The sequence below is a fragment of the Physeter macrocephalus genome, unplaced genomic scaffold (genome assembly GCF_002837175.3).
Source record: "Physeter macrocephalus isolate SW-GA unplaced genomic scaffold, ASM283717v5 random_309, whole genome shotgun sequence".
In the NCBI taxonomy this organism is placed as follows: domain Eukaryota; kingdom Metazoa; phylum Chordata; class Mammalia; order Artiodactyla; family Physeteridae; genus Physeter; species Physeter macrocephalus.
The window spans coordinates 46,143-73,668 of record NW_021145557.1 but is presented as its reverse complement, the minus strand read 5'-3'; the positions used below and the strand labels follow the sequence as shown (position 1 = coordinate 73,668).

Genomic DNA, 27,526 nt, shown 5'->3' with positions numbered 1-27,526 from the left:
CTACCGCTCCTTCCTCATAGTGCTGAGTAGCATTTTTTCATCCCCTTAACATAACACTCATTTTACAAACTGTGAAGAATACATTAGCTTTAGAGACAAATCTATATTAAAAACTCTCTGCCACTTAGTATGTTTGCAGTTCTCTGTAAATCTAAAATTAATTCAAAATAAAAAGGTAAAAGAGGAATAAAAAAACGCTGCTACTTGCTACTTTGTAATTGTAGTTAAGTCATGATATTCAACCTCAGATCTCAGTTTCTGTTGATACATCTGAACAATAGGGATTATACAGCCTATACCAAAGGACTGTTAAGAGGACAAAGATGCCTCAAACTAGAGTTCCTCAGGGCTTCGCTGGTGGCGCAGTGGCTGAGAGTCCGCCTGCCGATGCAGGGGACACGGGTTCGTGCCCCGGTCCGGGAAGGTCCCACATGCCGCGGAGCGGCTGGGCCCGTGAGCCATGGCCGCTGAGCCTGCACGTCCGGAGCCTGCGCTCCGCAACGGGAGAGGCCACAACAGTGAGAGGCCCTCGTACTGCAAAAAAAAAAAAAAAACAAAAAAAAAACCCCCACCAAACTAGAGTTCCTCAAAAGCAGGTTTGTGTTTAGTTTTACAATATTTCTAATTAGAAAATGTAATAATTTCCCTCCACTCTAAACCCTGATTGATCAATGCCTAGCTAGAACTCCATACATAATATGACTTACTTCCCAATACTTCAGTGTCATCTACTGACCACGTAACACAACTGTAAAGCACCACTGCAAACAATGAAAACAATTATCTCCCCACACAATATACTGAGTCACTCTGGATCATTCATTCACTTCTGCTCATTTCACATCTCTAGCCTCATTCCCAACTACTCACCTTTTTAATTTACAAAACCATTTGCCTATTTCTTAAGAAGCTTATTCCAGCAAGAATGGTTAGGTGGGCAGATACTAGTAATCTTTGTGTAAAAGAAGCACATGGAAGTCTAAACAAAGGTGTGATGATGAGTGACTCCAACACGTATTCAATGAGGATGAACTGTTCCCGTCCTGAACAGATTAATTCAGGCATTCGACTATTTTTCCCTTGATCAGTGGTTTTCAAATATTGTTAGCTATGGAACCCAGTCCATAAAACAGACATAAGCACAAAAGCTGCCCTGGCTGAAGTAAAGAGGGGTGGGGGCACAGTAGAACCCCATAAGCTGACCCTTTCAAAGAAGCTTACAGCTGTATGAACCAGTGTGAAAAATCACTGCCCTAGATTAGTGGTTCTCAAAGTGTGGTCCAAAGGCTCCTATAAGTCCCCAAGACCTTGTTTGGGGGCCCAAGAAGTCAAAACTATTTTCATAATAATCCTAAGACATTATTTGCCTTTAAAAAAAAAACTGTGCTGACCTCTACACCTAGAACCTGAGCATGAAACAAGACAATGGCCCCAAACTGTATAGTCACTGGATTCTTCACTGCCACCCACTTACACAGCACACACAAAAATCCACTTTCACTTAAATGTCCTTGATGGAGCAGTAAAAATTATTGATTGTATTAACGCTCGACATTTCAGTACACATCTTTTCAGTACTCTGTGTGATTATTTTGGGGGATGAAGTGGGAAGTACTCAAAAGCACCTCTACATACTGAAATACAATGGCTGTCCCAAGGAAAAACATGTGGGTGATTACTTTTGAGTAGAAAGCTGAACCAACTGTTTTTTTTAATGGAACACCATTTTTATTTCAAAGAATAAATGACAAACTATGGTTACTTAGATTTGAAGAGAAAATTGGAATCTTGAAAACTTGTGTACACCACTATGAGCCTGTAAACTTCCCAATTCTTAAAAGATTTATCTGATGAAATGGGTGGAAATATTAGCAACTGTAAATTTGTCAACATTTGGAAGAGCTGCATAACTCAGTGCACCAATGATTCCTAATGACCAATATATAATGTCATAAAATCATGCACAGGTAAACAAACACCCATTCAAAGTGCAAGACAGACCAATGAATTTTATGTAACACTGTACAAAAGTTCAATGATATGGTTTCAGATTCCATGTTGCAACATACCTTTAAAAAGGTTTGAGCATACTGTCAAAGGAGAAATCTACAATTATTTGAAGAGGTTATTAAAACACTCCTTTATCCAAATACTATATATCTGTATGAGGCTGGATTTTCCTCACATACTTCAAATAAAACAACATACCAACCATCTGAATGCAAAAGATCCACAAATTCAGTGGTCTTCTATTAAGCCAGACATTAAAAAGATTTGCAAAAATTAAAACAATGCCACTGTTGTCACTAAATTTTTTAGTAACTTTTCATAAGAGTATTTTTTAAATCAATAAATCTTTTAAATATTAGTTTCAGTTTCTAGCTGTTCGGAGTCTGCAATAATTCTTAAAAGCATAAAGGAGTCCCAAGACCTCAAACTTTGAGAACTGCTAGACCATTGCTAGAGCCTCCTTCTAATCGTCTGACTCCAGTTTCACACCTTCCAATTTACCCTACTACCTCCCAGCTTAAACTAACTCTTAGTACCAGACTTAGCTAATTAGACCTATACTTTAAGAAATCATTTTTATTTCTCTACTAAAAAATTACAATTGTTTCGCATTACACTGAATTAAGTACAAACTCTTAAAATGTGGCAAATAATTCTCAGTGTTTATTAAATTCTCAGAGTCAGTACAATGGGACAAGACCTCTGATTCATGTGGCAGGTCGTGTATCAGTGAAATGGAAAGATAATGGACTCACAGAGCATCACATTTAATTATATCAATTCAACTACAAGCTCTTTTTTGTCCTCTTCCACAAAAACAAATAAATATTGCTCTATTTATCCAACGACCTATCTCCTTTCAAACAGGACTTTGATTTCTCCTATCCCAGAGAAAGGGAGGTTACCACAAAAATGAAAGGAGAAACTAAAGAAAGTGACTCTAGGACTCTTAGCTTTTCAGCTTCCCATACCAGATTCTGACAATTTAAGGGTTTTCGAGAACAATTTTAACCAGATTCAACTTATTAGCGGACTCCACGAGCATAGACCAGACATGATAAAGGTTAAGATTTTTTTACTGAAATACTGGGAACGTTTTCTCTAGAGCAGTAGTCTCACTCAGGGGCAGTTTTGCCTCCCAGGTAACATGTGACAATGTTTGGAGACATTCTTGGTTGTTACAACTTAGGGAGGGGGTGTTATATGAGTACCTTATGGGTAAAATACTACAATACACAAATGCCAAATACTTAGGTTCAATTCCAAACACACAGAATGCACCAAGTTCTTAACAAACATTGTTTACATACTTTGTCTCTAATACCTACTGGTAACTCTCTAAATTTCTTAATCTCCTAAGCTTTGGACAAATTGCATAATTACAGATGTGCTCTTTATTAACTGGAAATTAAATATCAGTACTACTACCCCTTTCTTCCTAAGGTTAATTGCTACTATAAAAAATCATAATAAAGTAATATTACTGATTTTTTCCAAGCTATGAACTTGGTTCCATAAAAGTTGTGCTTGTTCTTAGTTATCCAGGAGCAAGTGGACATGAATAAAGTCAGGTACCAAAGTACCGTGTATCACACGACTGGTATGGGTCCTCTTATCTGGGCCCCGTATTTCAGGAGTACACAAATACCCAGCCTCTTTATAGATTATTTTTAGGCTTAACTCCTCCATATTTGTTTATCCATTCAGGCAAGCACACTTACTGGGGGCCTACTCTGTGCCAAGCAAACTGAATACAAAGTCAAAAGATTTTTTACCAGTCTAATAAAAAGACACAGCTAAAATACAAAATGATTTGTGCTATAAATAGAAGTATCAAATAAGTGTTATGAAAGCTTGCAGGGGAAAGAATGCCAGGAAAGGCTTCCCAGAAGAGAACATGTCACAGAAAACATACCCTGTTCACCTCTTAGTATTAAGACTACAGTTCTCTTCTGCTCTTACACACTACATTTTTTAGTTTTTGCTTCGTCATCTAAACAAGAGGAAAGTGACAATCTGACTTATGTGAACAGACCAAAGTGGCCTTCATCAAATCTCAATGAAGAGTCAAAAAATAACCTTATCAAAGTATTTCCCAGTACCTCCTTCCTGTCCAACTTCTGGTTTGTTTTTTAAATATCCTAACTTCTTCGACGAAATTCCAAACACACCATCTGTCACTCAGTCAACAAGTGTTTCCTTCTGAATTTATAAGACTGTCACAGGGGATGAACACTGCTCTTTTTCTTTCTTCCAGTTAACTTCTTCTCCCCAAATAGTTTAATTTTCTCATTTCATTCTACTACAATTTTCAAATTCAGTAAGAGAGGAGCTATGAGTTCCGAGGTACAAGAAATACAAAATGACTGCTGTGTACCTTTCTAAGTCTTGTCCATATTTCTGGTTTTCTATTCCAATATTGCTGTAGTTCATTAACTGGACTCTTTCTTCTGAGTCCCCAGCAGCTGCCATAAATAAAAATTTCAGACCTGGGACAGGAAACTAGCCAATGACATGTAGTTTTATCGATACATTTCCAATACATAACATAACTAACATTCTTTAACCAACTTGTAAGTTTAGTTCTCATGGTCTAGGTGAACTAATGAAGCGCCTGCCTTACCACGAACAGAGCTGGTAGTAACTAAATCGGAAACACTATTGAAGACTAGGTCTGCTCCTAACTATCCCAACGTCCCTACCTTAACCCCTCCACTCTTCCAAAGGGAATCCTCAGTAATGGGAGGCTGGAACACCCAGGGAGGGCAGTGTAGTAGAAAAATTTCTACACTGAGTCAGATGTAGCATTGGCTAATCCTGTTTCTTCTCTGGGCCTCGGTTTCTCCACCTATAAAACTTGCATTTAATGTAGAGTAGGGGGATTGGCTTAATTTCTAAGGTCCTTATGGCGATAGTAATCCAAAAACCTCATCTCGTCTAGCTTTACGTGGAACACGTGGGAGAACAGAAAATAAGCTTTCACTCCATTAAACCGACCGATACTGTTTTAAAAAGGTAACAAACTCCCGACCCACTCACCCTCCCCTGGGGCTGCAAATTTCCCCTTGGAGAAGCCAAGGCAAATAAAGCCCATCCCGCACGATGGTCAGAGAAGTGCTGGGAAAACCGTACTCAGGATCTCAAGGCGCTGCCCCCGCAAAGGGCCGGCCCACCTAACCACCGCCGGGCAAATGAATGAGTACAACCAGCTAGAGGGACGCCCCTCAACGCAGGCTGCAACGCGAGACCCCCGGGCCCAGATCCCACCGATAGCGACTCCTTCCCAGAGCCCGAAAAGCTGGGCCTCGGGGCCGCAAGGTCGCGGGCCCCGCCCCCTCCCTTAAGGCAGAAGGTGCGCGCCCCGGCGCGAGACTCGGGCGCGGAGAGGGCCTGGGACTCCCCGCGCACCCACCCGCCCTGAGAGGAGGAGGAGCCTGCCGGTCCCCGGCAGCCACCACCCCGGCTCCCGACTTACCGCGATGCGGTGGGGGACGGGAAGTGTCAGGAGTGAGGGCCTAGGCCCGTCTGCCACCCGCCGCTCAGAGAGCAGCGCGCGGCCGCCACAAAACCGTCGCCGCCGCCACCACCTCCACTACCGACGGCCGCTCCGGGCGCAGCGCGCAGAGGGCCCGACTGCGTCACACGCCGCCTGCCGTCAGAGGCTCGCTGCGGGCGCTCCGCCCTCGCTGTCTGCGCATTGGCAGACACCGCCGCCACTCTAGGCCCGCCCTGTTATTTATTGGACCTAGAGTCTTTTGAAACCGAACGTGAGGGCTGTCTTTGGGAGACTGGAGAGGGGGAAGAGGAGGGACGGAAGGAATTAGTGGGAGGAAGCGGGAGGGGCAGTGGGAGGGACATGAAGTACCGCCCCTCGCCGCCGCGGTTGGCTGGGAGAGAGTCGTGACGTCACAAGGGCCCCTAGAGGTAGGCTGGTGAGTGGCTACATCGGGCGGGGGTGGGAGAAGAGTGATGACGCTATGCTGAGGCTCCGCCCCCTTCCTTGGAGAGGAGAGAGTCGGGTTGCTGATGCTCGGGCCAATCAGAGTGAAGGCTCCAGGATGGCATGGTAACTATTCTACCCTTCCTTTGCCCCAGTCCGCGGGCTGTGACGGGAAAGCTCCCCCGCCGTCTTGCCGTTATTTCCTGACCAGACCACGTGCAGAGCTGGAGGGACCTCCTAGGAGGTCTATCTGCGTAGCTCGCCTGTAGCTGCTCCGAGGCCCCAAAACCTGGCTTCCTTGTCTCCTGACCCATGCCAGCCCCAACACAACCTTTCCCTCTCTGAATCCCTAGAATGGACGTTAGGAACATTAGAGGTTCCTTAAGGGAATGGCTCAGCTTAGAGTTTGGTACAAATGACAATTCTTGGAACTTCTTTTCCACCTGCACTTTAGGAACCCCTACTTATTCTTAAAGTTTAGTTGAAACGTTCCCGCTTCTCTGGGATCTCTCACAGCTAGTTGGAGTAATGCTTGGGCAGGCCTCTGTTACAGCCTTGTTACTTTGTATTCTGTTATTTACTTTCCTATCTTCTGGTGCCGGGCTCTTGGAGGCCAGAGCTTCATTTTCAAGTTGGTGTTCCTTTCCCTCAAGGCCTAGCCCAGAGCAGAAGCCTGATATCTCAAGGAGGTGGGTTGAGCATGTTCCAGAAACTAGATCTAGTGACTGTGGGTGCCACACAAAATAGCAGGGACTGTGTTCAGAAAGCAAAACCTATTAGGATTACCGCTCCACCACCCCCTCCTCCTGGGACATATCTACAAAATTGAAATGGGCCCTGCCCAAAACATAGATAAACTTAAATCACTCTGGGTTTTCAGTGGTGGCAAGGGATTAGAGATACTTAGTCGAAAAGTGAACACACCATTGTAAAGCAATTATACTCCAATAAAGATGTTAAAAAAAAAAAAGTGGAGTGATCTGGTAGTAAAGGTAAAATAAGATAATGGATGGAAGAGACCTAGTGCATTGTAGATGTTCAGTAGATGCTTGAAGGAAGAAAAAAATAAATATATGGATAGTCAAATAGTAAAGCTAAACATCTGACTCCAGACACCTTTCCCCAACTATTCCATCCTAACATCACTCCTTTCCCTCCACCCTCCCTTGCCTATGCTCAGTATCAGAAAGTCATTAGGTCTCCCTGGAGAGTTACAGTAGCTTCCTCATTGCCCTCCTGAACCTTTGATTTCTCACTTTCCAATCCTCAAAACCAGCTCTGTTTAAGCCTCTCCTCTGCTTATTTATTCTGATGTCCCTAAGGCCAGGCACACAGCATAGGTGTACATTAAATGTTTGATGCATGAATTAGTGAATTATTTTCTTAAATAGAAAAGAAGTATGGGACTTTTTAGTCAGAGAACCCTGGGTTTAAATCTGAGCCCAACCATGTATTAACTGTATGAACTTTGGTCAAATTTCTTAACCCCTCTGAACCTCAGTTTCCTTGTCTGTAAAATGGGGATAATAATTGTACTTGCCTCACAGAGTTGTGAGAATTAAATGAGCTGAGGCATGTGGTAACTGGTACACAGGTACCCTCAATAAATGATAGATATTATTTGTATTCTTTAAAAATTTTAAGGAATTCCCATTCTAAATATTCTAAGACATGGATTCTGACACAGAAAAGGAGCTCAGAAATATGTCTTGTGTGAGTGAGTGTATTCAGAGTACTAGCAGGTGTGCAGGAGCTGGATCCCTTAAGTAGTGTATACTTATTGGAAGACTGGAGGGAGAGACACTGGACAAGGAGTGCTCTCCAGGGAGGAATTTCCTGTGATCATGGTGATTTCTAAATAGAAGGACCTCTTGTTAGGTACTCTGGTAGGCATGTGGCCTACAAGCTTATCATTCCCAGGGACTTCTGCCCCAAGAAGGACTTCTTTGTGGACCAGGGCTTCCTAGGCCCACATACTCTTACTCTGCCTAATTCTCATAACACCCCTTTTGATTGTCATCATCTGCCTTCTTCCCCTCTAAAGCCAAGGAATTTGGTGCATGTTCTCAAAAGCTTGCTGAGCCAAGCTCTGTCCTGGGCATCAGGAGCCCAGAGATGTCCACCGCTCAACACTCTGCCCTGGCCAAGAGAGACAGAGCTAAGTAAAGTCCACTTCTGTCATGGAAGTTTCCAATCTGTCTCACACATGCCCTGAGAACTCATTCTATGCAGCTCTGAAGGATTGATGCCCAGGGAGGATAGAGACCTGTAAGGACTGCAGAATTATAAAAGAACAAGAGACTTCCTTCCAGCGAGATGATTCTAAATTTCTTATATGGTACATTGGAAAGAGCAGCAAAGTTAGATTCAAACAGATCTAAGTTCAGGTCCTAGATCTGCTACTTTTTAGACCTTGTACAAATTATTTAATTGTTCTGTGCCCCAGTTTCATTGTCTATAAAGTGGGCACAATAATTTCTGTTTCATAAGGTGCTTGTGAAGGTCAAATAAGATCATGGAATTTGCAAAGGACTGGGCCCCTGTTTGGCACATGATAAGCATGCAGTAAATGTTGATTTCCTTCTTCTTTTCCTATAACTTGATAAGGAAGGATGATGTTTATAAATGACATATAATTAGACTTATATAAATCTTGTGTGAATATCTGACTTTTAACTAGAGCATTTAGTCAATTGCATTTAACGAATTTACTGTATATTTAGGATTTTATCTAACATTTTAGACTTTCTGTTTGCCCCAGATGTTCTGTTTCTGTGCTTTTAAAAAATTTTTTTGTTTTTTTTGGTAAAAATAACTGCCATTTACTGAGGCCCAGCTCTTTGCTAGATTTTTTTTTAAAAATTGAGATATAATTTGCATAATATAACATTCACCCATTTGAAGTGTACAATTCAGAGGTTTTTAGTATATTCACAAGGTTGTGCAACTACCACCACTATATAATTCCAGAACATTTTCATAATCCCAAAAGAAACCCCAAACCCATTAGCAATCATTCCCCATCTCCCCCTTCCCCCCAGCTCCTGGCAATTTACTAGTACACTTTCTGTTTCAATGGATTTGCCTATTCTGGACATTTCATATAAATGGAATCATAAAATATGTGGTCTTCGTGTCTGACTTCTTTCACTTAGCATAATGTTTCAAAGTTTCAAACATTTTTATAGGAGAATAATATTCCATTTTATGAATATACCATTTTTGTTTATACAGTCATGAGTTGGATGGCATTTGAGTTGTTTCATCATGAATAATGATTATTCCATTATTCCACTATGAATAGTACTGCTATGGACATTCACGTACAAGTTTTTTGTGGACATGTGTTTTCAATTCTCTTGTGTTTATACCTAGGAGTGGGTTTACAGGGTCATATAGTAACTCAATATTTAACTTCTTGAGGAACTGCCAAGCTGTTTTCCAAAGTGGCTGTACCATTTTACATTCCTGCCAGCCACATCTTTGCCAACACTTGTTATTTTCTTTTTTCTTTCTTTTTAAATTATAGCCATGCTAGGGGGTGTGAAGTGGCATCTCACTGTGTTTGTTTTTGTTTTGTTTTGTTTTGTTTTTGCCTTACACGGGCCTCTCACTATTGTGGCCTCTCCCGTTGCAGAGCACAGGCTCCGGACGTGCAGGCTCAGCGGCCATGGCTCACGGGCCTAGCCGCTCTGCAGCATGTGGGATCTTCCCGGACCGGGGCATGAACCCGTGTCCCCTGCATCGGCAGGCGGACTCTCAACCACTGCGCCACCAGGGAAGCCCTCTCACTGTGGTTTTTTTTTATACGTTTCCCCGGTGACTAATGATGTTGACCATCTTTTCTTGTGCTTATTGGCCATTTAAATCTCCTTTCTTGCATTCTTTTGGATTATTTCATTTTTATTCCTGCATCAGTTTGGAAATTAAATTCTTTTTCTATTATTTTAGTGATAGCTCTAGAAATTACTACATGTATGTCTAACTCACTAAAGTGTCATGCTAATCTATACCTTTATAGGAAGGATAGAGTTTGCGGAGACAAGGAAAAGATGCATTCCATGCCAGATGAATAGGGAGAACAGAGATGTGGGACCACGAAAGAGCTCAGTGTATTCATGGGTGCAAACTGGGACTTCATCCTAGAAGTGATAGGGGAGGAGCTTTACTGGTGGCGCAGTAGTTAAGAATCCGCCTGCCAGTGCAGGGGACACGGGTTCGAGCCCTGGTCCGCGAAGATCCCACGTGCCACGGAGCAACTAAGCCCATGTGCCACCACCACCGAGCCTGCGCTCTAGAGCCCGTGAGCCACAACTACTGAAGCCCGCGCGCCTAGAGCCCGTGCTCGGCAACAAGAGAAGCCCGCACACTGCAACGCTCGCCGCAACTAGAGAAAGCCCGCTCTCAGCAACAAAGACCCAACACGGCCAAAAATAAATTAAAAAAAAAAAAAAAAAGAAGAAGAAGTGATAGGGAAGCTAAAGAATGTTCTATAGAACATTGAAGATGTAATTACTATTTGAGGCAGAATGGAGCTAGAGCAAGATGAGTGAGCCTAGGGTAGGTAAGTAGTTTAAAGCCATCCAAGAAGGCTGTCTCTGCCATGGAAAAGATCTCTGGGAAGAAAAAAAGAACACTCCTCCTCAACCCAGGAAGACTTTCCTAAGGCTGCCCAGGAGGCAGCGCAGCGTTTGGCCTGAAGTTGGATGCTTTAGCACTGTTTCTGTATCTGTCACTTTACCTACCTCCCACCCCAACCCCGAGCCATGTACCCTCTGCCTCCACCCTCTATTCCCAGCAGTCATTCTTCAAAGGCCTTTCTTGCAGTTCCTAAATCTCTTCTTGATATATCTAAATCCTATCCATCCTTCAAAATCCAGTTCAATTAAATAAATCTAGCAAATATTTTCTGGACTCTTACTGTATGCCCATGCCTGGGCTAAGCTGAGACATTCAGAAATAAACAGGACAGGTGGAGGTTCTGTCCTTAAATGAGCTCCCAGGAAGGTCGGGGAAACAGGCAACAGATTATTTTGTTTCATTGTGATTAGAGCCCTAATAAGGATGTGATGGAAGGCCATCCAAGGCTGCCTGCGGAGTGGGGAGGTGGGCAGATCATGGTGGGTAGGGAGAGATAAGGAGGAAGTTAAACAAAGCTCCATGGAAGAGGTGAGTGTAGTTAGAATGTAAAACAAGTGGTTGCTGGAGTAGAGAATGGCCACATTATGAAAGATATTGAACACCACACTAAGGAATTTGCCCTTGATGCTAAAAGCCATGAAGATTTACTACTTTGCCACAAGGGCGGGACATGATCAGATCTGTGTCGGAAGAGAGCCAGTGTGGCTAATGGGGAGAATGATGGAGAGATAGGAGGGCAGTGAAGGAGTGAAGGAGATCTCCTACAGGAAGCTTTCCTTGACAACTATATCCCACATTCACTTCCCCTCTTCTGCCCCCCACCGCCCTATGCTCCTGGGGGCTGGAACATCCCTGAAAACAAATGTTCAGTCAGCTTGGGATATCTGGTATGTGTATGTGGAAAGGGGAGTGGAGCAGTGATCGTGGCTAAAGCTTGAAGATGGTGGTGCTATTTCAGGCACAGGCCTCTCTGGGGTATGTCCAGGCACCAGGCAAACCAACCAGGAGGGAGGAGACACTGAAAGGCTTCAACAGCAGCAGCAGCTACTTGGACAATGGACAAATATGCCAGTTCAGCAAACACTGAGAGCGTCCTGAATAAGGTCGAGCCTAGATGCTTAGATGCTTGTTCAATTTTTTTATCTGTAAAATGGCTTTCATCAAACCTACCTCATCAGATTATTAAGAGGATCAAATAAGAGAATGCATTTGTAGTCCCTGGCACGTGGTAAGAACTCATCTTTTTCTTCCACTTTTCTTCATATAAATCAAGTAGGTGATAGTCTTTCAAACTGACAGTGGAGGAAACAGATTCAGAGAGGGTCAGTGATAGCTGAAGTCAGACAGTTCAGAAAAGGCTCAATCAGGACAAATTCAGACTGTTGCTGACACATCTAGTTGTCATCAACCTGGCACATTGCTCTATTACCTCATCTAATTCTTACAACAACACTATAATGTGGATATTCCTAAAACCATTTTACAGATGAGGAAACAGACTCAGGACTGTATGGTGGGGAAGTGCCCAAATCACCAGAGAATTAAAGGCCAGTTAGAGCACCTCAAGTTTCAGGCACTGGGGGGTAGTCTAGAGGCAGGGAGAAGAGACCCAACCTTAGGGAATTGTACTTAGAGCCAAAGGAACAGACAAGGGGTTAAGACTGGTAACAAGGGCTAGGAGCAGGCATGTGTGGCTTGGAGCTAGACAAAGAGCATCACGTGAAGCCCCAAGGAAGAAAACCTAAATCCAGTTATCAAAACTAAATGGGAGTGGTTCTTTCAGTAACAATTAGTTTTACTAATTGTTCATTTGCCCTGGGACTTTAAAGGCAGGGGTGGGGTGGGGTGGGGTGGGGTGGCAGAATTCAAGTTAAGAAAACTATTTTTTTAGAATAAGACACCTTCCCTGTAGCCTTGGACCCCCAGGAGTGAGCACGATATCTCTGGGTCCCCCACCATTGCCCAACCCAGGGCCTGTCACAGAGGGGGCCTAGGCTGAGTAAATGAACAAGAGTGGATGCGTGCAAAAGAGCTCTGGCAAGTTAATCAAATTTGGGCCTTTGTTTTCCCGAATTAACAGTATATAGTGATTAAGGGAATGACCTCAGGTGCCAGACTCGAATCCTGGTTTCTGACACTTACTAGCTGTGTGACTAGGTAACTCATCTTCTCTGTTTTCCATTGGTGAAATGGAGATATTAATAGTATCTACGTCATAGGGCTTTTATCAGGATTAAATGGGATAACATAAAAAAGTAGAAAAGTGCCTGGGACACCGGGGGTGCTCAAAATGTGCTAATTATTACTGTGGGGTTTTAAATGGGAAAAATGTGATGGTAACGGTGTCTAGGTCAGATGTCCTCCACCTGCTACAGGTGCTCTGACAATCCCACATTGTAATTGTAGGAGGGATTACTGATCCCTTCATTCTTTTTCCCCGTTGAGGTAGGATGGTCTTTACAAAGGTAGCCAAGAGTCCCCCTCAGATTCCTTTAGGGGGTCGGTCAGGGTGGGGAAGGAACCCTGGCTGGGGGTGGTTTCTGGGGATCAGCCCTCTCATGGTGAAGAGAGACCAGGACTGGGGTGGGGTTGGGGGGCAGGAGATCCGCTCTCTGCATTTCGACAGGCGGCACAGGGCGCCCTCTCCTGATCAAAGGCCGGAATAGCTGTGGCCCAGAGTTTCTCGGGTGGGCCCCACGGGATCTCGCTCCCTGTGAGGCGCTCTTCCCTTTGCTGAAACGCCCCGATTGGGCTCTGGGGAGCAAAGTTTGGGGAAGGGGCGCCGAGGCTGGGGCCAAACTGGTTTGTTTCAGAAGTGCGAAACTGGATAATTTCGTCTAGATTGGGGTGGGAGGTGGGTAGAGACTGGGGTCACGAAGTGAGAGAATTCGAGGTCCTGTTGAATTAATTTTATGTTCTTTCAACAGGTGATGGAACGCAGCCGAGAGGTAAGTGACAAGGTGGCTGATCCAACGTGTCAGACCCAGGTGTCCAGTGCTCTTCCGGCTGCCCCCATGCAGCCGGAATTAGCGGGGCTGACCAGTGCTGGATCGGCATGGCATGAGGGGACGCCAGATTAAGGGGGACAGCCCGGGGTCCCGGGCCGCAGAAGCGGGGAGGGGCCAGCAGAGGATCTGGGTGCTGTTTCCTTCCCAAGTTCCGCCCCAAGCGCGCCGGCCCCGCCCTCGCCGTTCCCGCTCCGACCCGCCCCCCACCGCTCGCCCCCCGGGCCCGGCCTGGGCTTCCCCCGGGTGCTCCCTGCTCCCGGACTGCGCCGGCGCGGCCTCCTCGCCGCCACGGCCTGGGTGAGTATGGAGATGGGTGTGCTGGACTGCCGGGCAGCCCCACTTGGGGGAGCTCGGCCACGCGGTCTGGCCTCCGCAGGGCCCGGCCCCAGGCTGTGGGGATCCTGGTGTCTGTCCAGGAACTGCTGCTGTGCCCGCTGGGGTAGCTGACCCCTTTCCCCTCTGCTCCCTGACAGGGGCCCGATGTTCCAGAGGGAGCTCTCCCTTCTTCACCCCGCAGGCACTCCTGGTCTAGATTCTTCCTTAGGTGCCCCAGGAGAGAGGTGCGGGGGACTTTGCAACCATTTAGATTAGTTTCAAATCCCAACTCTGCCAGCTATTAGCCTGTGACCTTGAGCAAATGTTAACCTCCCTGAGCCTCACTTGCCTCTTCTGTAAAATGGAAATATACAGGCTATAGCGCCTACCTCATAGAGTTGTAGTGAGGATTAAAAGAAACAATGTATATCTAGTGCTAAGCAGGATGCCTAGTACTCAGAAGGCACCCAATAAATGTGGGTTTGGACTGGAGGCTGAGAAGATCTTTAAGGATCTTTGGAAATAAGGTAGGGATACTCCTAAGAAAGCAGTTTTCAGTTAAGTGGTAACTGTGTGGAAGTTAGAGTTGACTGGGGCTGGACAGCTGCCCTTCAGATAGTGAGCTCCCTGTCCTGAAGCCTGGGAGAGTAGAATGACCTAGTTGGTATGGCCTTATTAGTCATCCAAACCACATGATCCCCATGTTGTACAACTGTGAAAACAGGCCCAGAGTGGTTAGGTGACTTGCCCAAGGTCACACAGCTAAAAGGGAGGTTAGGCATACCTCCAACAAGTGGAACAGACTGTTCCTCAAACCTTCTTATCAACCCCTGCCTTGGGCACCGCCTAGTCATCCCCTGAGGATCTGGTCTTTGGTTTGGGGGTCCCAGTGATTCTTGAGGGATCCAGAGCTGCTGACTTCAGGAAGGGATGTTGGAAGCGGGGACTAGTACTATTGCAAGCACAGAATCTGGGTTTGGGCTGGGTGGGGAAGGTCTTTGGGGATGATCCAAGGACTGTAGGAATGTGCTTGATTTGCGAGGGGCACCAGAGCCACTTCCACTACTCCTGGGAAACCCCTGGCCCGCAGAAGGAGAAAGGAGGTTGAGCAGTTGGGGCAGGCTGCCTGATGGAGCCTGGCAGAGAGGTGGGTGGAGGAAAATGGTTGAGAGGCGTATCCACCTGGCTTGTTCCGGATGCCATGAGGCCAGCCTCCTGGAGGTCAGGGTTCTTCCTGAGGGTGGGACTAGGAGAGAGTCCTGAGGGTGGGGCCAGGAAGAGCTAGGACTTGATCTACAGGCAAGGTCCTGGAGTCCAGAAGGGCAGGTTCTTTATGTATCTGGAGCCAGCCCTAGTTTGGCACCTAGAAGCCTAAATTCTGAGGATGGCTTTCCCTCAGGTTCAGCATATGGCTTTGAGGAAAGACCTTCCTCTCTCTGTGTCTTGGTTCCTCTGTCTTTAAAATGGGGACAGGGCTGACTGACTCATCTATATAAGATTTGGTTTTTTAGTTTTTTTCCTCCTATGGACAGGTACCCCTTCACATTTCCCCCCTAACCTGACCTAACCTGACCTCTCTGCCCAGAGCTCTGGCCCAGAGAGCAAAGGGTCAAGGAAGGCGAGAGCTGCAGTTTGTGACACTGTGAGCGCCACATCTCCCCACTGCTGGCTCTTCCTTCTATTTGCTATGTGACCCTGAGCAGGGTCCTGCCCCTCTCTTGGCCTCAACTTCCCCTTCTATACACTGAGGTGGTCCGGGCTAGGATTGCTGGTATATACTTGGCTAATAGTATGGTGCATGACCCTAGATATCTTCATCTGAGCGGGGGAGTGGGGTGGGGAGGAGCCCAGTCCTCAGGAGCCCTTACCTAGTCTGCAGAGGGGAGCAGACAGGCCCCTGGGCACTGGGAGGCCTCCAGAAGCTGACCAGGCAGCTCTCTCTAGCAAACAGCAAGCCCAGGCTAGCACCAAGCCTGATTCTGCAAAGCCTTTCACCCTCAGAGCACGTGAGGCAGCGGGTGGGGACAGGCAGGGGGTTGAGGTTCTGCTGGCTTCCATGGAGTCCTTGCTGCTGTGGACTGTGGTGCAGGCACACAGAGCACACAGAACTGGGAAGGGACTGAAGGTGCAGAAGCACCCTGGGCCGGTGGGTGAAGCAGTGAGAGCTGATAGGAGGCCCTGAAACATGGAGGTTCCAAGGCCTGGGGGAGGAGATGGGCCATTCTGTTCACTGGGAGGTTTTAGGATTGGTTCCTGAAACAGGAGAGACTAGTTCAACCAGCTCCTGTAGTACTAGGCCTGTCAAGCCAGGCATAGGGATGAGAAGTTTTCCCAATCTATTCAGGCTTCATCTTAGCACAGATTTGGTTCATTGTCTTTCCTCTGAAATTGAGGGTGAATGTTCTCATGGGATTCTCAGTCCATCTTCCTCATCCAGGGCAGTAGCTGTCCAAGTTTAGGGGCAAGGTGGCTTCCTTCTCAAACTCTCCACCCCATAGCATAGCTAAGCTGAGGACTGGGCACAAGGGCTAGCTTCACCACTGAGTCCCAGCCTCACTACCTTGGGCCCTGACAGCACGCCACTCCATCCCCAGGTCTGACAAGATGTACGAGGTCCCACTGCCGCTGGACCGAGATGGGACCCTGGTCCGGCTCCGCTTCACCCTGGTGGCCCTGGTCACGGTCTGCTGTCCGCTTGTCGCCTTCCTCTTCTGCGTCCTCTGGTCCCTGCTCTTCCACTTCAAGGAGACTACGGCCACACACTGTGGGGTAGGGCTTGTGGCGGGGGGCACTGATACCTCATATTCAGGCCCAATCAGATCTATTTTGGATCCTGATTCTATTGTAACAGGATTAGCCATCAAACATACTGGGCTGCTGAGGGGATGCCTGCAAATTGAGGTCCCAAGGACTAGTCTCCCTCCACCTTCCACGGAGGTCGTTGGGGGCCAGGGTCCCTAAAGTTGGGCAACCCCAGGGTTTTCTGGGGGACAGAGAAAAAAACTGGGCTAGAGGGCATTTGGGGCTTTTTCGTGTGGCACTGTGGGCTGTGCCTGTCTCTACGGGAACGTGATTATGTATATGTGCGTGTGTTAACTGTGAGGGACGTGACTATAATGGCTTTGAGTGGGGTATGTGTGTGAGAGAGACTGAATCTGTGTCTGTCTGGTTGGGGACCTGATTATGTGTGTGTACGTGTGTTTTCTGGGGTAGGTCCCATGACCTCTGAGGTTCCATAGGTGGCCATACACCTTCTTGGACAGGGATATAGGGTGCTGGGCCAGGAAGAAAGTTGTGAGAGTTCTTTCTCTGTATGTTATGGGTGTAAATGGGGTGAGACCTGTGTGGACCTTTGTTATCCTCCTAGTTCATCCACTGACTCTGTATATTACCTGAAATTCAGAGACTGAGCCTCAGTTTCCCCATGTCTATCAGGGTTGCTAATTCCTGTCCTCCTCCTTCTCAGGGTTAGTGTAGAGCTCCAGGTGGAGGAAATAGGAAAGTGGTTTGGGAAATGTGAAGGGGAGGAGCAGAAGGAGGAAGAGGAAAAGGAGATTGTCAAGGTGGAAGACAGGGCAGGAGGGGAAGTTAGCCAAGGGTCTCTAGGTGGGAAAGAGGCCGAGTCTGGACGTGGACCCTTGAACTAGCCTCACAGAGAGCTCAGAAGGCCCCCAATCAGCTGAGCTTCCACCTTCCTATAAAGAGCATTTGCTTGAGAAGAAGGGGTACAACCAGGAGTGGGATCTGGCTGGCAAGCATGGGGGCCCACTTCTTTTGTTCATACGACTTCACGTTTTCCCTCTTCTTGATTTGTCAGTGGGTAGATGTGTGCCTTGAGTTGTGGGCAGCCAGCCTGGTGAGACTCAGAGCTGGGAGCTATCAGAAAGAACAGGACTGGAAGAAAAGGGGGTGACCAGGTGATCTGAGGGGGAAGATCAGAAAGGATCCCATCCAACAGCCTCTCCTGACCTAGTTCTCACCTTAGATAATGCATCAAATGTTCTATTACCCTGGCCAACTCCTCTTCATCCTACAAAACCCTTCTCATGTGTCTCCTCCTCCAAAAAGCTTTCTGCAGCCTCCATGGGGCAAGCTTAATCACTCCCTCCTCTGGGTGCCCATAGTTCCAGGTGTTCTCTCTGATATAGTTCTATCACATTATATTTGTGTCTCTCTTCCCTACTAGGCTGGGAGCTCCTTGAAGATGGGCACTGCATCTGAATCAGAAAGTATTTGTTGAGGGACTACCCTAGTGGTCCAGTGGTTAAGACTTTGCGCTTCCACTGCAGGGGGCACGGGTTTGATCCCTGGTCGGGGAACTAAGATCCCGCATGCCACACAGCGTGGCCAGGAAAAAAAAAAAGTATTTGTTGAATAAATGGATAGGACCCCCCCAACACACACACACACATCAGCTCAATGCCCTGGGAAAAGGAAGACATGATATAATGCAGTCATAGTCCATACTGAGAATTATAATATTTGTATGGCATACGGAGTTAGACGGAGTAGGCTGTTTGCTCTGGTCCTCGTGGCTGGCTCCAAATGATAATGGGATCAGTAACCTCAGCATACTTATAACCCATTCTCAACATACTAGATAGGGAGCTAAGGCATAGGTAGCTGCTGGAGGGGTACCTGGCCTCTCTGGAGCAAGACTAGGCCTAGTGACCCCAGGGGTATTTTGTCCCTACTCCCTGGGACTACTATGATGGATACACCTGGGAATTTTCACATATACTCTGAATTTCTCACCCAGAGTATCCCAGGAATGGCCAACTGAGGAATGAAAGAAGTAGCCTTAGTCTATAATTACCAATAGATGACATTGCCTCTGCTTGCACATCCCCAGTGATGGGGAGCTTCTTTCCTTCCCAGGCAGCTGATTCCGAGGAGACTTAGTAACTAACAGTTAGCAAGCTCTTTCTTATAGTGAGCATACACCCTCTTTCTGGTGAATCTCTATCCTGGCTCTGGCTCTGCTTTGGGACCCTTGGAGCTACTTTTTCCACCTGGCTTCCAGCCAGCCCTGCAGAGATGGGAAGGCAGTAATGGTGGGGGAGGAGGGTCCCCTGAGTTTACTCTTCTCAGGTAGCATAGCTCCAGTTCCTTCAGGCAAACCTTACAAGACATGTGCCCCTGGACTTGGCCCAGTTGATCACTGTTCTCTCCTAGGCCCTGATCTGGGCATAGGACTTCATGTGGCCTGGGAAGTACAGCCCAAATCAGGACTGTTCTATTCCTATTACTGGCTGTTAGACCTCTGTTAATGCAGCCTGAGCTGTTGTGGCCTCTCCCGTTGCAGAGCACAGGCTCCGGACGCGCGCAGGCTCAGAGGCCATGGCTCACAGGCCCAGCCGCTCCGCAGCATGTGGGATCTTCCCGGACCGGGGCACGAACCCGTGTCCTCTGCATCGGCAGGCGGACTCTCAACCACTGTGCCACCAGGGAAGCCCTGTCTAGATCTCTTTTGGACCGTGAATCTATTGTTTAAGATTAGCTAGCTCTCTGATGGGGCCCAACAAACATATTCAGTCCTGTTCCAACAGAAACGTGCTAAATCCTATTCTGCTTTCTCCCTTTCCCTTCCCAGGAACCTGCCTACATGCCTGGACCCAACCCTCAGAAAGGTCCCCACCCCCATGTCTGGCAAAGGGATCTGCTGTGGGCCAACCTTGGCCACTATCATTCTTACCTTTGCAGAGTGTTCTGGGATTTATGACATGGCCTTGTTGGTCGTGGGAAGGCTGTGTGCCTGGGGAAGGCGTGGAGATCCGGGCTCTGTGGGCGGGAGGCAGGCCCTCGGGAACTGGGGGTGGGACCCTCCAGTCTTAGAGCAGTCTCAGTCTGGCTAGAGCCCTCAACCCAAGCCCCGGATCCTTCAGCACCCAGTGTGAGTGTTGCTTAGTGCGCCTACCCCCACCCTGATTCCCTGATGCTGAGCTGGACTAGTAGACTGGGGTTCCCTTAATGGAGGGAGGTCCGAGTCCCCAGGGGAGATTTGGTCCTAGGCCTTTTAATACAAATCTGCCCTCCAGAAGGAAGTCCAGCGTGAAGGGTCATGGTGGTGGGTGCAGTGGGGGTGGGGGAGGGAGTTCTCTGCCCAGAGGGAGAGGGAGCAGAAGCCCAGCCGCCTCAGTCTGGGTCTGTCCTTCCTGGGTCGGGCCCAGCACAGGAGACTCAACCTGAGCGGAGAAGGTTCCCATGACCCTCAGTTCCCAAAAATCTTGGATCGGGTGACATGGTCTTCTCAGAGAGGAAGGAGATAGAGGTCTGGGCCTCTGGAGGGACTCTGGTATCTCGGGGTCAGGGTACTGCTGGCCTGAGGCTTGGATCATTCTGAGCCTGGGGGTGGGATGGCTGGTAGCCTGTGGTCCCATTGAAATAGGTTATGGGGCCCTCCCACTGTTCCTAGTTGAACTTGGGTGAAGAGCAGGAATGTAGTCAGACAGGGTCAGTGGGAGGGCTTGGGCCAGTCTGAGCCAAGGTCCTTTATCTAGGTTACTTGGCCTGAAGAAAACCTTGACTTGGAGCCTTAAGCTATCAAGTGGCAAGAGGCCTTAGTCCTAATGTATTTTTTTTGTTTTTTTTTTTTTAGTCCTAATGTTTGATCCTAGCATAGTTCTGGGCCTTGGTCTTCCCTTCTGTGGAATGGGAATAATAACCCTTCCACCTCTGACCCTTCTCCTGAGTGGGTATGAGGGTCATGGGAACGTGGTGGGCCATCAGAGCTCCCGTGTCCAGGCCACTGGGATCCTCTATTCTCCATACTCTTCAAGAGGTGAACCTATAGGACCAGCGTGCCAAGGGGATTCCTATGAGCTGACCCTGTCTCTCTGCTGTTCCTGCCCCATCTCCCTCTGTACTCCCTCTTCTGCACTGCTTTCCTTTTTCCTTTATGCCCTTCCTACTCTTTATACTCTGGCTCTTCCCTATACTCTGCAAATCCAGCTCTGGAAAAGGCCCCACTTTCCTAGGCCCAGGTAACCCCACCAGGCCCCAAGTTGTGTCCCTTGCCCTGCCTGGGCACCAATCCCTACAGGATGTTCTCTGCGGCCTCCCAGCCCTTGGACCCCGATGGGACCGTGTTCCGGCTCCGCTTCACGGCCATGGTCTGGTGGGTCATCACTTTCCCCGTGTTTGGCTTCTTCTTCTGCATCATCTGGTCCCTGCTGTTCCACTTTGAGTACACAGTGGCCACTGACTGTGGGGTGAGTGCCAGGCTCCCCAGCACCTGGGTCAGGGCCAGGTCAGGAGATGGTGATAAGGGTGGAATCAGACAGTAGGAGAGAAGGCGGAGGGACAGAGAGAGGGGAGAGGGATAAAAGGATGGTGGGGGGAAAGTCAGAGGTGGGGGGAATTGGGGGAGAGAGACTCAGGGAAAGTAGAGTCACAGTCCTCCAAGAGTAGAAGAGGATTGTAGAGGGTACAAGGGAGCAGAGGGGGCCCGGGGAAAGGGAAGAGAGTGGGAATAGGCAGGAGAGATTGCGAGAGGGAGAAGGGAGTTGAAGAAAGACCAGACTGGAAAGGAAGCCAGGACTGAGGAGGTAAGATGAGGCCAGGAACCAGGAGAAGTAACAGGTGGCTTTAGCCCAGACTAGGGGCCTGACCTGAGAAGACGCCCAGCCCTGCCCTGGCTTCTTCTAGCTTTGTTTCTCCTCTGGCAGCCTCAGGCCCCACAACCTATATCCACTCAGAGCTTTGTCAGCTAGAAACCTAGAAGGAGTTCCTGCCTCCAAGAGCAGTCCATCAAGCCTTTCTTGAGGGCCCAGGGGTGGAGGTTCTGTGTCAGGGGCATGGAATTGAACATGGACTTGCCCTTAGCATCTTATTCCTCCAAGAGACAGACCTAGGCACAGACAGTCACAACACTGTGAGATGAGATCCCTTCTGTGATAAAAGGGAGCACAGAGATGCTGGGCCCAGGAGAAGCACTTAAACCAGCTTGGATGTTGGAGACTTCCTTCCTGGAGGAGGGGAAATTGTTGCTGTGGGGTGAAGAAGGACCTTTGTGAGTGCCAGGCGGACAACTTTTGATTTTATCCAGAGGGCAATGGGGAGCTTTGGAAAGATTTTAAGCAGGGAAGGGACACGATCAGACTTGAGCTTTAGAAGACCATTCTGGCTCCTGAGTGGAGAACACATTCAAGGGCAGGGGGCAAGAGTAGGGAGACCAGTGAGGAAGCTAGTGCAATAGCTCATGGTACAGGGGATACCAGAGCTAAGGTGGGGGACTATGAGGTTAGAGAAGAGGGGATGGAGTCCAGAGAAGAGTAGCAAGTAGGATTGACAGGAATGGGAGTTTTTGTCCAGTTGGTGGGGAGGGGAAGGGGTGGTAAGGTATAAAGAAAAGTCATCCATAATTTCAGGGGACTTTTATCTGAGGGCAGAGGAATGAACCTCTAATGGTGAAACATGAGGTTCTATGATAAGGAAGTTTTTGGACCCTCTCCCTTTATACCATGTGAATTTCTGATCTACTGCCCTGCCGTAGATCCACTGAGCCATGTCTTCCAGGCCAAAGGATTTCTATTCTTGGGGAAAGAGGTTATGTTCCCATCTCTCAATACCCTTAGCTCTGGGCTTTTGGGGAGGTTTGTGGTGAGCTGTGTACCTGGGCTCTGATAGCACCTCATGTTGCTTGTTGTTGGCATAGTTGGTGGGTGGGGAACTTGTGTACTCGGAATGGCGGGGGTGTATATGAGTAGCTATACCTGATTAAGCGTGTGTGTGTGTGTGTGTGTGTGTGTGTGTGTGTGTGTGTGTGTGTGTGTGAGATGAGGGAGGCAATCCCTGCTCTTAGAATCCTGCCCCCACCCTTAATTTGAGAGGAGCTTGTGAGGATGGGCCAAGCAGCCACAGGGCCCTAATCCTCATCCTCCTGAGGCATCCCCCTAACTCCGTGCCATCTCTACCCTTTACCTCTTTCCCAGCATCAGTCAGGGCTCTGGGCCCTTGAATACTCTGGGCTCTCCCAGCCAAGGCTTAGATGTTGGTACTGTTCCCCTTAAAGTAGCTGAGATTGGGGCAGGAATTTTCAGAATGAATATTCTAGGAAGTGGAGGCAATACTCCCACTAACCCTACTCAGGGGACCTACCCAGAGAGGCAGAAAAGTCAAGTAAGGAGGCTTGGAGGTCTCAGAAGTGTCCAGTCAAGATATGATTCCCACCTTTCACTCATAAGTCGGCCTTCCCACGTTCAGTAGCCACATAGATCACAGCCAATTTGCAGGCTTTTCAGGAAAGTTTGTCTTCTGAAAGCCATCGCTTGTACTCACTGTGTGCTAGACACTGCAGATGCCTTGCATACATTATATTTAGTATTCACCATCCCCTGCAAGGTAGGTGATGTCATCCCTATTTTGCCAATGAGGAAATCAAAGCTCAGAGAGGTGAAGTGACTTGTTCAAGGTCAGCCAGCTAATAAAGGCAGAGCTGGGATGTAGACCCAGGTTTGTGTGGCTCCAAAGCCTCCATGTTGCCTTTCACTGATTACTCAGAGTGAATATCTGAGCCTGGTCTCAAGCTATGGTATCTCAAGCCATGGCCTCGATAGCATCACCCTCTCTCTGAGAGTTCTGCACTTAGCTTCTCTGATAGTGTTGAGGGGAATCCATCTCCGTTTCTGTGAAGGCTCGTGAAGGCCCTGGCTGGTCCTGTCCCAGGCCCACCCCTGCCCTGTGAGCTGCCTCCATCATTGCCTGCCTTCCCAGCCACTCTGGAGACCCATTCAGCATCCCCACTGGGAGAAAGGAAGGGGTCTTCCAGAACTCCATCTCTGAAGACTTGTCCTGCCATAGTCACAGCAGGGTCATTCCCTCTCTGGGTTTCTGGGCTCTGGCACTGCTCTGGCTCTTGTTGAAGGTCTAAAAAAGTCCACGGAAAGTGTGGGCAACAGACTGGTAGCTTCCGCAGTCATGGAATCTTTTAGAAATGCAGATTCTCAGATTCCAGACCTTCTGCATTCTCACATAATTCCAGGTGACTCGTATGCATATTAAAGTTTGAGACATACTGCTCTAGGCCCCTGAGTCTAAGAGATCCTCTTCCTATTCCTGGCCTTCCTGTTCCCATCGAAACTACTGTTCATCCATCCCCCATTCTCTCACCCTCCAAAATAAGCAACACACCAGTCCTTGCATCTGTGTGATATTATCTCCTCCTTCCTCAGCTTTAAAGAATGACACTCCAGTTCCTTAAGGAATGAGGGAATTCCAGCCTTTGAGAAAGATGGATGAGAGAGATGCATAAGAACAAGGTCATTTTCTTAGACTACCCCAGGTTAGGAGCACCCATTTTCTTAAGCATGACCAGAGTGAAGGTATCTTCTGGCCCAGCTCCCCTAGGATCTCACAGCACCCTCTACTACCTTGGTACCCCAGACCAGAAGAACAAGTGAAGCTGGGAGCAGTCAGGAACAGCTTAGCTGGGCAGTGAATCCAGCGCTGTGCCAAGGAAGCTGAGATGCTCTGTGACTCGTTTCTGTCCTTGGGACTGAATCTGGGTTGCTGGGCTCATGGACCCTCCCACAGGACCTTATCCAGGTCACAGCCCTGTGCTGTGGGCTCAGAGAGCATCTGAACCTGCCTATAGCTTTCCCAGCCACCTGTAGGGAGATGGAGGCGGTCCCACTGTGCCCCAGCACAAACCCCAGGCTGGCTAGGGAATTAGAACCAGGCATACTGGGGGCCCAGGACCTGGAAGGGGAGGTCTTCCTGGAGAGCTCTGGGGCTCTGAAAGAGGACATCCTGGAGGGAGGGGACTGGACCAGAGCCTTCTGAGTGTCAAGGTGATTACACAGAGAGGAAGATCTCAAGGTGGGTGGGGCCAGCAGGGGGCCGGTGCCCAGATGGTTCACAACTCTCTAGGTGCCCAATTACCTGCCGTCAGTGAGCTCGGCCATCGGCGGAGAGGTGCCCCAGCGCTACGTATGGCGCTTCTGCATTGGCCTACACTCAGCACCCCGCTTCTTGGTGGCCTTCGCCTACTGGAACCACTACCTCAGCTGCGCCTCCCCGTGTCCCGGCTACCGCCAGCTTTGCCGCCTCAATTTTGGCCTCAACCTCGTGGAGAACCTTGCGCTGCTAGTGCTCACCTATGTCTCCTCTTCCGAGGACTTCAGTGGGTGCCCAGACGAGGGAGGGAGGAGCCGGGAAGGGTTCCGGGAGGGGATGTCCCTGCCCCCCACCCCCGCCCCCTGACCTTGTGACGCAGGGCTTTGGGTGCTCCCTGTGGTACGTGCTCCCAGCCCTCCTCTCTCCCTCCAGCCATCCATGAAAATGCTTTCATTGTGTTCATCGCCTCATCCCTCAGTCACATGCTCCTCACCTGCATTCTCTGGCGGCTGACCAAGAAGCACACAGTAAGTCAAGAGGTACGGTCTACCCCTAGTGGGGCTCCAGGTGGCCCAGAGGAAAATCAAGGGCACTTGTCCTCAGGATGCGGGTAATGGTGAGGTGGGAAATGGAGTTCTTTTGCGAACTGGGGCTGGGGCTGGGCTTGGGGACAAGTGGAGGGTGATTGATCAGAATCTGGGGCTGTGTTTGGGTAGCATGGGAAAATGGAGAATAGAAGAGGTGGTGCCTCCAAATGGAAGTGGAATGAGGGGCAGCACCCAGGCTGCAGCAGGAACACTGCGTCAGGGGTCTGTGGTCTGTAATAACTCTGGTGCTTCCCCCCGGCCCTGCCCAACCCCCCCCCCCCGTACTTTTCTTCTCCCCACAGCATCTGGAGGTGTTGGGTTGGTGGGTAACTCCAAGTAACTTTCATACTCTGTCCCCCCGAAATGGGAGGGACAGGGACCCCACTGTGCCTTGGCCTCATTACACCAAATGCAGGGGTATGAAATGCCCATCATTCCTGCTGCCCCTGCCTCTGCCCCCTTCCGTGACCAAAGGAGGTAAGACACAGCTCTTAGGAGTTGGGGCCAAGAGGGGAGGCTGTCCGCACATATCTGACAAGCTGCAGAGTGATCAGACAGCCCGTCCCCTAGGATCGCAAGTCCTACAACTGGAAACAGCGGCTCTTCATCATCAACTTCGTCTCCTTCTTCACGGCGCTGGCTGCGTATTTTCGGCACAACATGTATTGTGAGGCTGGAGGTGAGGCCAGGCGAGGATCCGTAGGTGGTCACGGTGGCTATGGGACAGTTGTGATGTTTTCTGTAATGTGCAATATGGCAGTGGCAGTGGTCTTGGGGACTGCCTGCCATTGTGTTCTTTGCATAGTGATGCAGTGGTGGTGATCTATCAAGAGGCCCCTGGGGGGTAGGGAAGGAGGCTTATCACGCCCTGTTCCTTGTGTCCTTACCACAGTATACACCATTTTTGCCATCCTGGAGTATACTGTTGTCCTAACCAACATGGCGTTCCACATGACGGCCTGGTGGGACTTCGGGAACAAGGAGCTGCTCATTACCTCCCAGCCTGAGGAAAAACGGTTCTAAACCCTTCTCTTCTGCTGGGGAGGAGGCCCACTGCCCAGAAACTAGGACAAGATACCAATCTGGCCTTCCCTCACCCCCTGCATCCTCTCTGAGCCCTACTGAAGCTGGGGTAGAGGGGAAGAAGGGAAGAAGGGTACAGGACAAGGCTTTACCCGGCTCTACCGGCTTCTCCTTTCCCCCACCCCACTTGAAGGCACAGGCTCCTTCAAGCAGCACCACTCGTACCTGAGAAGACCCAAGAAGCTGAGCTGGCAGGAGAGCTCCACCATCTGGTGCTGGAAAAAGTCCTGAGGTTCATAACCACCATCTGGTTCTTGGCCTTTACATAGCCACCTCTCGCTGAGGTCAGGGACCACTGAGCAGTGGCTGCTACCAGAAAACCACAGCCATTTCTCCCCATGGGGTCATTCACTTGACTCATGTGTCTAATGATCTACTCTGCACATTCAGGCCTGTGACCACATTCCCCTGCTGAGTTTGCCCAGGTGTCCCAGTCCTGACTTCACCTCTGATTTGGTGTGTGCCCTTCCCTATCTGAGCCTCCTTGTGTCCGTGTGGATGATGGGGATGAGGGGTGGGAGGCTATATGATTTCCGAGGGCTCTGCCAGTCTATGCTTCTCCCTGTGGAGGTGGTGTTCTGAACCCAAAGGATACAGAAAAAGCACTGGCACAGCATGTATTTCCCTTCCCTTCTGGAATCTCTGGTTTACAGACTCTTCCTCCTTGGCAAAAGGTGCCAGGTAGAGGGGACAGAGGCACAGATTCCTACCCCAAAACGGGCTCTCTGGTGTCCCCCCCATCCTCCCTACTGCCTCAGGCCCTGTGCTCTTTTGGTTGTACATTTTATTTCAAAGGAAAATAAATTTTTTTTTTTTTGCCAACAGTCTGGGCTAGGCTTGCTTGTTCGGGGGCTTGTCTCTTTAATGGAACTGAGGGGAGGGACAGGCTCCAGGATGGAGGGAATAAGTCCATGGTAGGGTATGATTCCATGTGGCATTCCCCCCCACCGCCTTAGGCCTGGAGTCTCCTAAGGCTGGTCCAAGCCTTGATTTGATGAGCAGGAGTGACTGAGCTATCCCTGTAATGACTCCAGGTCTGGAAGCTGGGCTACCTGGGAGGGTCTTGGGTTGAGGCAATGGCCTGAGTTCCAGCCCCAACTCTGTCA

The 27,526-nt window shown here is 48.8% G+C and overlaps 1 protein-coding gene across 11 annotated transcripts; it reads left to right on the top strand.

The window, feature by feature from the left end:
• Positions 1 to 6,017: 6,017 nt before the first annotated feature.
• Positions 6,018 to 27,234, top strand: PGAP2 (post-GPI attachment to proteins 2). 11 transcript variants are annotated; one of them, XM_028484915.2, is made up of 8 exons: positions 6,018 to 6,076; positions 13,519 to 13,539; positions 16,509 to 16,683; positions 24,784 to 25,036; positions 25,183 to 25,289; positions 25,908 to 26,016; positions 26,230 to 26,353; positions 26,554 to 27,234. In XM_028484915.2, the coding sequence occupies exons 3-8, from the start codon at positions 16,519 to 16,521 to the stop codon at positions 26,687 to 26,689; spliced, it is 894 nt and encodes a 297-aa protein (XP_028340716.1). In that variant the 5' UTR covers positions 6,018 to 6,076; positions 13,519 to 13,539; positions 16,509 to 16,518; the 3' UTR covers positions 26,690 to 27,234. The 11 variants fall into 11 exon arrangements, with proteins under 11 accessions (XP_028340716.1, XP_028340718.1, XP_028340717.1 ...); XM_028484917.2 differs by lacking the exon at positions 6,018 to 6,076 and adding an exon at positions 6,623 to 6,639; XM_028484916.2 differs by lacking the exon at positions 6,018 to 6,076 and adding an exon at positions 13,306 to 13,406.
• The last annotated feature ends 292 nt before the right edge of the window (positions 27,235 to 27,526 follow it).